General features: G+C 47.2%; 1 protein-coding gene across 6 annotated transcripts in view; it reads left to right on the forward strand.

Moving 5' to 3' along the window:
- Positions 1-465: 465 nt before the first annotated feature.
- br (broad-complex core protein) overlaps positions 466-12,648 on the forward strand; it is a 48,518-nt gene continuing 36,335 nt past the window's right edge. The window contains exons 1-6 of one of the 6 annotated variants that reach the window (XM_011068510.2): positions 466-2,172; positions 2,879-3,133; positions 8,173-8,374; positions 8,833-9,024; positions 9,932-10,514; positions 11,250-11,297. In XM_011068510.2, coding sequence (XP_011066812.1) covers positions 8,189-8,374; positions 8,833-9,024; positions 9,932-10,514; positions 11,250-11,297 — 1,009 coding nt within the window. In that variant the 5' untranslated portion in view covers positions 466-2,172; positions 2,879-3,133; positions 8,173-8,188. Of the gene's footprint in view, positions 2,173-2,878; positions 3,134-8,172; positions 8,375-8,832; positions 9,025-9,931; positions 10,515-11,237; positions 11,298-12,648 lie in introns of all 6 variants that reach the window. The other 5 variants (XM_011068502.2, XM_011068512.2, XM_011068514.2 and 2 more) reach the window with 5 other exon arrangements.

Here is a 12,648-nt window from a genome sequence, read left to right on the forward strand (position 1 = left end):
GTATATCCTCCTCTCGCCTCTACCTCGAATCCCTCCATCTCTCTACCGCGCCCCATCCTCTCCCGCGCCGTCATATTCCTCCTCCTGCTAGTCGCTAGTCGGAGGAAAAAGGATCTGTCCTACGTCGCGCTCTCGCAGTCGCTTCATTCCTCGTACACTCGCTCGCCTCGTCCTCGACCACGTCCGCGAAACTTGGTCTCCCACCCCGTCGTCCGGCACCCACCCACCCACCCCCCTCGTACCGTCGCCGCCGCCGCTGCCGCCGCCACCTCCTCCTCCTCCTCCTCCTCCAGTCCATGTGCCGGTGCCGCTCCCTCTCCCGCTTCCGCTCGCCCCCGTGACTCTCTCGCTCTCTATCCGCCTTTTTCTCATCCTCCCGTCACCCGCTACCCGCCACCCGCCACCAACCACCACCACCCGCCCCTTGACGGGGCCCTCGAGCCCACCACCGTTTACATTTTACTTTTCTAGTAGCGAATTAAAACCGCGTTCATGCGCAGCCCGTGGAAGGGCGTAATGATTTTTTGAGGGGCGAATCGAGTGGGGTCGCCTACGGTGGTGCACGGCTCGCGAGCGGCAGAAAGAGAGAGAAAGAGAAAGGGGGGTAATAGCTCTGGGTGCTACTGTCGAGTTTAGCAGGAGCAGGACGGCAAGCGCGTGCCACGCCGGCAAGGATATACGTATATATACGTATATATACTCGTATATACTCGCGAGTCGCGCGCGGCGCGCATCCGCGAGCGAGTCAACGCGTTTTTGCTTCGTTAATGTTAACGAATGAGGGGGTACATAATTATCGGGGAAACGGCGGAGCGGATCCCGTTTATCGATCTCAGTCGAAACATGTAGGAACCATTTTACGCTTTCGTTCCTCTTGTTTCGGAGCACTCGTATCCCTGAATCGAAAAATTGTCTGGATCCTTTCGCGCGATGCGCTACATGTTTTTCGGGATAACATTCAAGGCGTGAATCTCGTCCATCTCTTCTCTTTTTACCGGCTCGTAAATCAAAACCTAGGATTGATCTTTGAAACGTGCACGGAATTCGAAAGGGGGTTCCCGGGAAAAAAAAAAAACCGTCCGAACAATGAACAACGTCGACGTTCGGGACTGACGGGCAAAATTAAATCTTGATTAATCAAATGAAAATCTTCATAAAATAAAAGAAAGATTTTTTTTTTTCCCGTTTCTCTTCCGAGCGTTTTTCGGAAAAGATGCGTAGGATGTCTCACGACAGCGAGAATCTTGACGTACGCAATCTTTCTCCCTCCCTCTCTTTCGCTCTCTCAGGCTCTCTTCGAGCGCATCCAACATTTTTACAGCTCTCGCAACCGGACTCGGTTCGCGGCGGCTACGCGCATTTTCGTCTCATGAACTGATTACGGCGGGGTAGAGTGCGCCGGCGGAGGGAGAGAGAGAGAGAGAGAGAGAGAGAGGGAGGGGGAGGGAGAAAGAGAGGGAAAGAGAAAGAGAGTGTGGCAGAGGGAAGAGACCAAGATTGCGGGGTACACGGGGAGAGAAACAGCCGCCGCGGCCGCAAGCATCAACCTCTCCCACCATGGCGCCCGTGGCCGGCTCTCTCGTTCTCGCGCGCCTTCAACTCTCACGCTCTCTCTCTCTGCGTACGCACTATTTTTTAGTCCGCACTTATTACGACAGATGTCTCATGCTCCGATAAAGAATAACGGCGGGCAAAGCGGGAGCCTTCCCCCCGCATGCTAGTCCTAACCAGGCTCGGGAACAGCAGCCCGTACTTGGTGCTTCGTCGGCTCGTGGTGTCACTGTAACGCGCCGGTTTACGTTACGCACGTCTCTCCTTTTTTTCTTCCGGCTCCTCCTCGTTCCCTCTGTTTCCCCTCTCTCATTCTTTCCTTCTCTTTTCTCACTCTCTCTCTTTCTCTCTCTCTTTCTATCTCTCTCTCTCTTTTCTTTCCTTTCCTCCCTTTTTAACGTTTTTCAATTCGCCGCCACGCTTTTCAACTCTCAAGCCGGTCACTGCCGTCGCGAATCGGCAGTTGTTCCCCGGCGCGTGCAATGTCGCGACAGTGATTATGTCTATCGTGCCCTCGTCCATCCGACCTCGAACTTGCACCGAGGATCGCTGTTTCGATCGCGGGGTGTAAGAACGGAACGTGCACTCCTTCCTTCGCCAAGTTGGTGCTGGCACACGTGGGTAGGTAACACGTTTATCCCAGTCCGGATACGTCCACTCGTGCCGTTTCGATCGTTATCGTTTCGCGGTCGGACATTTCGTATTTCGCGGTCGAAACGAGGCCGGCGGTCGGAAGAGACGGAGAGTGAGAGGGAGAGTGAGAAAGAATCTTTTCGTCGCCGCGCTCGCAGACGTCTGTCTCGCTTTCGGTCGTTTGAGTCTCGCGCGTGTTCCTTTTCGTCAGTGCGGCGATTCTCGGTCCTCGCTTTACACAGTTTATGCTCCTCGCGCCAAGAGAAAGAGAGAGAGAGAGAGAGAGAGAGAGAGAGAGAAAGATAGCCGGTGAGGTTCCGCTTTTTCGACAATCGCGGTATGTGCAGCTCGTGGCAACGTGCGCGTATTTGTGCGTATGCGTACATGCATGCATGTGTGTGTGTGCGTGTGTGTGCGTGTGTGTGCGCGCCTTGGCTGAGAGAAAGAGAGAGTATGTCTGCGCGCACGTTGAGTGCATCACGCGCGCGACTGAACGAGAGGGAGGGTGGAGATGCATGCGTACGCACATGTGCACGGTGTGCATCACCATCACCGCCAGTAATGAGGGGGTAAATCGGTTTGGACGCGCGCTACTTTGTTTCTCTTTTTCTTTCTCTCTTTCTCTCTCCCTCCCATAAGTAAGATCTTCGCAGAAGATCACACGTAGAGAAAAAAAAAAACGGATGGTTTTCAGACAAACGGCGCGGCGATAACGAGGGCACCGCCGGGATTCAGTCAATTGGTACCGCGCGTCGTCGGTGAAACGATGATATTTAACTGCGACCCGCGTGATACACAGTGACAGCCGGTGTGGAGGAAAAGGGAAGACCGGAAGACCGTCAGACCGCAGACGGAACCAGAAGTTGGAGGATGGTGGTTTGAAATCGACGAGACGACACCGGGAAGGCGACGCACGTGAGAGCGACTCTCTGACAGATCCCCCCACAAGGTAATTAACTCGGGACCATCGCTCTAGAATAAATCTCGCCTCGTTAGAGCCGCGTTTGTATAAGAGCAGTTTACGCTAACGACAATTTTACACGTTGGAAATCATGGGAATTGGAGGTAATCGGCCTCATTCGGATTTCTTAGATCGCACCTCTGTCCAATTACGTTCTATCGCTTCGTGATTTTTCATATATACCTCGTATATATGAAACGTTATTTTTATTCGGTTACTTATTATCGCCTTGAAGAATTGTGACAATCTACTTCTTCTTCTTTTTTCGCGCTAATTGGACATCCAAGGGAATTTTTTCCCGGTAAATCTTTAATTCGAAAGTCGCATAAGAATTGTCGGTATAAAAATGATTGATAAAAGATCCAAGAGCTACTTGAAAATTACGTTCTCGAGTATAATACTTCAGAAATCAATGTATTTCTAAGACGAAAAATGTTTTTTTTTTTTTTACATTTATTCGTGTCAGTAGATATATGGCAAAGATATATTTTTTTTATCTATAGCATAGCAAATCGAATCCATTACTCCAGTTTGAATTCTTGATACTGGAGTAATTGTTCTTGAATTAATCTTAAAATTAACATATTAACGATTAACGCACAATCTTTAATCGATGACTTTGATTCCGATCCTTTTTCGTAACAAAGTAACTATTCCATTATCATTACATCTTCATCAAATAATTATTTCTTCTCGATGTTTCATTGTACTTTACAAGATTTGCAAAACAACGTGTAATTTCGTGTAAATCCAGACTTCGATGCGAAATTTGCGAGAAATTTGCGAGAATGTTCCGCCGTTTACTCACGATGATAAAAATTCAACGTAATGGGACTCGAGTTTCTTATGTAAATAAAACTAGCCGAAACGATGTGCCAATTTCAATTCTCGGTATTTTAATTTGCATCTGTATACATATCATTAGCCGCCAGACCTTTTCGATTGATTATAGATGAACATAAGGAATGGATTACGGTGCCTCCTCTTTTTTTCCGTCTTCAATCAGCCGTGCGTTTCTGTCGCATTTTGCGTATCGCGTTTAGCACATCTTCATCTTATCGCACACGCGGCGTCGTCGTTCGCGGAACCTGTCATCGTTGGTTACGCACGTCGCGCTATTTCTCATTTCTCATTTTTCATTTCCTTTTCTCCTCGGTCTCGCTCGTGCAGCACTCGTCTTCTAAACGTACATTATCGATTAGAGATGTACTCTCAAGTATGAAAAAAGTCTCCTTCCCCTTTCGCCTTCCACGTCAAATCTTGCGTCCATCTTCCTCTCGGTCCGCGTGAGGAATCCGCATTCAATCGTCTCTTTCGCTCTCTCTCTTCCTTTCTCCATATCCTTGGAGAAGTATTTTCTCCAGACGCGACGCGACGCAAGACGCGCGTTTTCTCTCCCTCTCGCGACTCGTTCCTTCTTCCGTCTCGGCTTCCTCCCTCTCGCGGTGAGGAGCACGCGCCCGTTCTCGTATAACGGCGACGATCGCCGGCTTTTCGTACATTTTCGTGCGGCCTCGCGACGTACCGGCCCCGACGTGAAGGGTGCGGGGAGGGGGGGGGGAGGCGCGGCGCCTTCTCCGCGACGGAGTCGCACAGTCGTGACGTGACGTTTTAGGGGTTGGTTGGTTCGCTCGCACACGGAATGCGACGGGGAAGGAGCCTGCTGCGGTGACTGCTCGCTCGCGGCGCCCTCAGTCAAGGTGCAGAAGATATCGCGCGTATCGTCGTCGCCGCCACCGCCACCGCCGTCCTCGTCTCGTCCTCGTCGTCCTCGTCGTCGTCGTCGTCGTCGTCGTCGCCGTCGTCGTCGCCACCGCCACTACCGCCGTGCTGTACCGGTGATTCTCCGGTCGTCTCTTTAATCGCGCGATCTTTTTTTATCTTATTATTTACATCGCGTTAACGTGTAACCGTGCTGAAACGTGCGCGACGATCCGGACATCCGGATTTATATCCGCGGATGAAACGCGGATTTCGCGCGCGCGGCAAACGCGAAAGTCGCGGGTCGCGGCGCGCTCGATCATCTTTCTCGTTCTCTTCGTCCCGCCTCTGTCTCCGCCTATCTCTCTCTCTCTCCGTCTCGCGCGCGCACTGCGCCGTCCTCGTTCGATCGCGATCACTTTCGGTGTGGCCGACAGTTCGGGCGGCGGCGGTAGCGTGGGGGCGGTGGTGGTGGTTGGTGCGCGCGATGAGAGGGAGCGGAGGGGTAGGAGGATGATCCACGCGCAGGAAGGAAGGAACGACAAAATCGTTTAGTATTTATTTGAAAGTGTATTTACTGATATCCTCGCACCCTCGTTCGCTCGCTCGCGCAAAACGTTCGCTTCGCTTTTTTTTTTTTCGCGGCACAAACGGATCCACGGCCGAGAATTCCTTCTGTATCACATTTTAACTGTTGTACGTGCCGATCACGCGGGTGTCACGGCGGGATCGTTCGGATCGATCGCGATTTTTCGGATGGAACCTGAGTCTCGGCACGACAGGAACCACCGTGCGAATGCGTGAACGATTTTTTTCTCGCGTGTGTCTAGTGTTATGCTTCACTTCTCCTTTTGTCCGGAGATAAACACACGCAAAAGCCCGCCGGCTGCCCGCACTCACTCACTCACTCATTAACTCGCTCACTCACTCACTCACTCGCTCGCTCGCTCACTCACTCACTCAGTCACTCACTCACTCATTCACGACGCACGCACGCACTCACGCACGCATGCACGCACGCACGCACGCAAGCAGCGTCGCCCCATCGTCGTCGTGTTCGGTTCATTGTTTCGGTCATTAGCTTACGCGGCATGACGGCTGATAGGTGTTACCTCGCGATAACGCGTTCGCACTTGGCAAACTGTGATTCCCGTTGCCGGCCGAGCGTGCCTTAGAAACTATACACATCGTACGAGAGTACAACTTATAGTCGTGTATGTGTGTTAGTGAAGGTATTGTATTGGGGGGGGATCTCGATCCATCGATCGCGCGCGCGTGTGTGTGTGTGTGTGTGTGTGTGCGTGTATGTGTGTATATGCTTTCTCAGCCAACCGACGTTTCGTCGGGAGTGTGGTATACATAACGTGTGACACATGCTAATTTTCAAAACTCGCAGATTCCCCGCTCGCGTAATCTCTCTCATCCGCGCGGTCATCTCGTGGACCGACTGTGCGATTGTACTGCGAAATTGTACAAATAGTAACGGCGACAGTTACCGCTGGCAACAGAGCGCGCGAAAGTGGCCGATAGGCCGAAAGTTGTTACTTTTTTCTTCTTCTTTTTTCTTTTTTTTTTCCCTTACCAATCGAATCACGCGAGACGACCTTTTTTTGTCTGTTATCAAACAATGTACGCTGGCGAAGTTATCTCGTGGATTCGTCACACATAAATTTAGCAGAATGAGATAGCGCGACCCTAGATATATAGAAACTCAAAGCAATTTCTACATCGGTATGCGATTTAAAGGGAAGGAGATACAAGCGTTTCTCACTTGTCGAGTCACTTTTCTTTCCGCAGCATCGTCTCGCATTTCACTTGCCTCCTTTTATCATCGCAATGGGGAAAAATGCGAAACCGGAAACGATTGAAATTCAGAATTTTTATAACCGAGTTCCGACACACACGTATGATACTTTGGTGGTGTAAATGGATTTGCGAATCTGTTATGTAGATTTTGTTATTTGTTAAAATGATAAAATGTACCGGCGGCGATAGCTATCGGTTCCAATTTCGCTAATAAACTTTCGTGCGTAGAAAAACGTCAAAACAAACGTCTTTTTTCCACAAAACTTCCATTAAATGTCCCCTCGGCATTTTTTTTTCAACGCGCTGGCATACTCGCGCGAGTAACAAGCTCTGTAAATTTGTTTTAAGATCTTTCCTTTTTTTTTTTATCATTACGCTAAGATAACACTATCAGCGTACATTTAGTGCTCCCGCTTTTATAAGTAGCGGAGAATTATTTAATCAACGTGCTGAATTGGCTCCAGCTTGACGACCTAATTTTCCCGTATGGTGAAGCGGCGAATTGCATACGGTGCTTCTTCTTAAATTTTATTCTCGCGATCGCACCGTCCCTCACCTCCTCTTTCTACGCAATTGGGCAAACAAAACGCATGTCTCTCCTCGCGCCGCGGTAAGTTTATCAATATGCCTCCATTTCTCCATTTCTCCGATAGAATTCAATTTATTGTGTCGCTACGCATGACCGATTAATAAACGCAAGAAAGTTTTCGGATTATTACGTATGCGGACATTTTGGAGTGAAGGAACGTGTACACATCTCACCGTTTGTATCTCGACGTAATGGACATTTTGTCTTTTATATTTACGTTTCTACGTAATCGTGCGTCTCTTACACACACACACACACACACACACACACACACACACACACACACACACACGTGTACACACACATACACACATATATACCTTTCCTCTTTTATTTTTAAGATCGACTCGAGTCTTAGAAAAACTTTACTAACCTCTATGTAATAAATTTATTTGTGGCGAATCAATTGCTGATTAAAAAATACTTTTTGTCGACGATTTGATTGAATTTTTTTCTACGCTGCAAAAACTTGAATATCAAATTTTTTTGTCATCCTTGTAGGAAGTGATGCAAGTTAGATAGTAGTTAAATTAATTAATACGTATGACGCAAATATAAACATAAATTTTTTACATCTAATCGTGGGTTATTTTTTCTTCATTTTTCTTATAGTCAATCTCCGGGATTTATCAGGAATATCGTCATACACATGCAATTGCGATTTGCTATCAGTATCGAATGTGTGTACACGTTGCAATTGTGTTTTCGAATGTCGAAATTGGACTTATCTAAAATTATCAGTTTGCAAGCTTATCGGCACGAGTCGTGCCCTAGGAACGGCTTGTAGTCGAAAATCTTAATTATGCAAGCGCGCGCGCGCGTATCCATCAAGTTAGTTTAAGCGGCGCAGCCGATCGGGCATCGCGTTTAGATCTTAAGTGACAGTTGTGTCGTCCAGTCGGTCGCAGCAAGGCGTTACTTTTAATTGCAGGTGAATAGACACAACGATGGTAGATACACAACATTTTTGTCTGCGATGGAACAATTACCAGAGCAGCATAACCTCGGCGTTTGAAAATCTGCGGGACGATGAGGACTTTGTGGACGTGACGCTGGCCTGCGACGGCAAGAGCCTGAAAGCGCATCGCGTCGTTCTCTCCGCCTGTAGTCCGTACTTCAGAGAATTGCTCAAGGTAAGAGCTCGCTTCTCCCTTATTCTATATATCCCCGCCTATCCACGTCAACGAAGATCTTCCGGTTCACGATTCACGTGAATATCGGAGCGGACTCGCTTGCAAGTAAATAAAATCAAATTCAAAGTCTCTTTAGGGCTGGGTTGTTCTATCTTTAGATAAACTATGTGGTAAATTTACTTATTTGGATAAACAAAAGAGTAAGAGAGTAAGACAGTGAGTCTAAAGGTAGAACAATCGAAAGGTAGAACAATTCAATAATCTTATAAGCTTATTTCTCTGTCAATATATAGATTAATTTTAATCTAGTTTTCATCCACTCTTTTTTTCCAACCTGAAAGAAGATAAAGAGGGAGCTAAATCGAGATTAAAGTTAATCTACGGTAGAAATGGATATTAGAAAGAAATCATTCGTCATCGCCTAATGATTATGCGCAATAAACGTTGTCCCATTTCAGAGCACACCGTGCAAACACCCAGTGATAGTGCTCCAGGATGTAGCGTTCAGCGACTTGCATGCCTTAGTGGAGTTTATATATCATGGCGAGGTGAACGTGCATCAACGTTCTCTCAGTAGTTTTCTGAAGACGGCGGAGGTCCTCAGGGTATCGGGCCTCACGCAACAGACCGATCAAACCGACAGAGATGAGGTACGTTTTTTTTTTCCAAACGCAATTATGGGGTGGGGAGGGGGGGGGGAGACTGAAAGCGGAGTAATTCCGGTGAGTTTCGGACTTTGATGCTGCAGGCACGTGAGAACGTTGTGCTCGCTGCGTTTACGAGTGACAATGGAGATGCAACAGCTGGCGTAAGATTCTATCTTCGTTCCAATTTTCTTGACCGTGTCTGTAGCACATTTGAAATCGAACACACCGTAATTACGTACGGTTTGTTAAAAATGCGTGTAAACGCGTGTTTGACGCGCGCGTATATGTGTGTGTGTGTGTGTGTGTGTGTGTGTGTGTGTGTGTGTGTGTGTGTGTGTGTGTGTGTGTGTGTGAGAGAGAGAGAGAGTGAGTGAGTGTTCGCACGTCTCGCGTGCGCGATACAACAGACACGCGCGTATTTGGCCGTGTAACTCGTGCATATCTCTCGAAAGCTCAAGTGTATCTTGCACGTTATCGCCGTTAGACATTACTTCAGCGCCCCTTTCCCCTCATTATCTCGATATAAAGCGCGTCTATCTTGATTCCAATTCGTAATTGTCATAGGTCAAGCAAACAAAGATAAAGCGGCCTGCACTATAAATCGAAAACCGGATATCCACCGTAAATGTAAAGTATCGAATATCGATGTGGCGTCGCGACGTCGCGAGACTCTTCAATTTGTCGACCGCACACTCAGCCGAACTATCATTTTCGGCGGAACGATTTATCGATTGATCAAACGACAAATTCGGCTCGCGTATCGCGATGATCTCAGTAATTACAGCCGATCCGAGAGAGAGAGAGAGAGAGAGAGAGAGAGTAGGGTGTTGTAGGAGTGGCGTGTGCAGTGCGTGTTTATATGCCGTAATCTATATAATTAATACCATTGCCGTACCGTTTTTGTTTCCAGCTGTCGCATGTCCGCGCGTTGGCGGCCGGCGGCAATCACCTGCCGTTCCACGAGAAGTCCGAGGAGACTTTCCCTCGCGGCGGCTCGCCTACGCCTGTGACCCCGACGCCGACCACCGTGCAGCAGCTACTGCGCCGTGCCCAGATACGTCGAAACGAGAGACGCACCCCGGACCCGCACGATGAGTCGGCGAAGAGACCGCGGGTGCCGTCGCCGCCGCTCAACAATAACGACGCCACACCCACGGACTTCTCGATGGTCAAGAACAACCACCTGTCGACGAAGGTGGAGGGCAACGGGGTGCACGACGAGAACAGCCTCGTCGAGGAGAATATAAAGTGCGAACCGTTGGAGTTGACCGGTGGTAACGGCGGCGGCAACGCCGGCAACGAGGACTCGTCGGATTCCGGCGCCGCGGCGTCGGACCGGCCGCCCGCGTCCGCGAGCAGCAACGAGCACGAGCCCGAACCGGAGCACACGTCCGCGCAGAACTTCTTGCCGGAGAGCAAGCTCTTCACGTCGACGCCCGGCAGCTTCAACTTCAGTATGGCGGCGCTCACCACCGATCACACGCCGTTGTCAGGTACGTGAGGAACGCCAGACCTCCAAGGCGGGCCTGTACGCACAGACCAATTCGCGGCCCTTGGGCTGCGTTCAACTACACCCTTTGACCCTTAAGTGCGCCAATTATATTCATTTGCTCCATATTTATATTGATCCTGGACTATCCTTTTTTTTTTTCTATCCAATCTGAGGTAGACAATCTCTCTTGTGAAGAAGAGATCGAGTTTAGATTTTTTTTTTTTTTGAAAAATGATTACGACAATTACGACGCCTATCGTATGTATGTACGTTTTATTCTTCTGCACTTAAGGGTTGATCATACGCGATTGATCGTCACTCCAGCGCACACGGTTTCTCCGTGATCGTTCGATCGCGGTATTTCTCACTATGTGCACGTTTGTAGAATTAAAAGTCACGATTCGAATCGAATGTTGACTACTGCCAACACGCCTGAGTTTGTTTCGTTTTGCCTTTTAAGAAAGATATATTCGGTTGTTTTCGTTAGCTCGATTGGTAGACTTTTTTGTTTGAGCACCGTTTGAGCACGCATATCGTCCGTGCGACTGGAGTCTTCGACTCTTGCCGTAGCTTCCGCTTTCGCGCGGCCAAGCTTTGTCCGCACCACCACCCTCGTCACCTCAGCACCACTACGCGTTTTTTCTTTTTTAATTGCGAAATTGCGTACAGGCCATTGTTGAGTTCCTACGCGCGATAGCATTGCCGTTGCTACGTGTGACGATAGTGAAATTTCCAGGGTTGGGCCACGGCTTGCAGACGCCGGATCTAGCGGGCACTTCGCAAGGTAAGGAACTTGAATATTTTTTTTTAGCTCTCTGCCCTTTTGAAATCATTAGAATTGCTTGAGAAATCGAGGTAATCGATATCACACGCTCCCGCTATATATGTGGCACTCGTTATCACGCGCGCGAACCGTAGAAACGTGCGTTCAATGTGCGTTCTTTTGATTTTTTTAAGGGCACTCTGCGCTACTTTATTATTCTTCCACTGACAGTCGATACATCGCGACAGACCTCGATCGTACGCGATGTAGCGGTTCGCTCTAATAAAAGTAACTAAAAGGACTTGTGCAGTTATATCAAACTAACCATAAATCACAAATTATAAGAATGAAAATGTTTACTGGTTGCGGTGAAAGAGCACTACTATCTGCTTGAAAGATTTATTAAATCTTTTCTAATTGGCATGCGTTCCAAAATCATCGATATCATCATTACAATACGGTACCATTTACGAATCGCCTACATTTTGCATATCATAAAAAATCATGTATTACGCGGAGCATCATATATTACGTGCGGCTCCACGGTCGAACTCGGTAACCGTAATCTTACAGCCGAGTTCGAAAACGGTAATTCGTAGAATTTCATCAATTTCTTCCTGTCGTATCGTTCTTGCAAAATTTAGCACACCGGCATCGCTTTGCCGATTGTAACTTACGCTCGTTAACCGATACGTCGATACGCTCAAATACATAAATATGAATTGCGATTGAATTTGTTATCACGTTTATCTAGATTCTGTATAAAAGATGAATCCGCGCGCTGGCACAAGTGCTTTATTACGTTATGTATCGGAAACGTTATATACCGCGTTGCGTTTGATATGTTTATAAATATATCTATATACTTTGCAGATATTATATAAAAGTAATTACTTTTACTTGTAAATTTTATACGTCCAATAAAAATGTAGATGTATAATATCGATATTTATCTATTCATGTTTCAAATCGGTTCCCTTACTTCAAAAGTGACACAATTAAAAAAACGTCATTTTCGAGTTATTACTACGAATGAGTTAGATAAATTTTACTCTATCAATCATCAGAAGTGAACTAATTTAACTTTATAAAAAAACATCAAACCCAAAAAAGTGATTTATAAAAAAAAATAATCACTACACAAAAAACGTTATTTTTTTTAAGATTTGTAAAACAGAATTGAATAAAAATGACATTTGATTATGTTAGAATATCCATGTTCTTTTCGTCGATACTTATTTCATTAATAAATAATTTTTTATCAAATTGAAAAATATAGTTCCTTTTTTTAAACCTAATTTCTTATCATTTTTGAAGTAAGGGAGCGATATGAGTGTAAGATATTTCTGGAGAAACATATTGAATTTAATAA

Source organism: Acromyrmex echinatior, chromosome 5, assembly GCF_024713525.1.
Source record: "Acromyrmex echinatior isolate Ae372 chromosome 5, ASM2471352v2, whole genome shotgun sequence".
In the NCBI taxonomy this organism is placed as follows: domain Eukaryota; kingdom Metazoa; phylum Arthropoda; class Insecta; order Hymenoptera; family Formicidae; genus Acromyrmex; species Acromyrmex echinatior.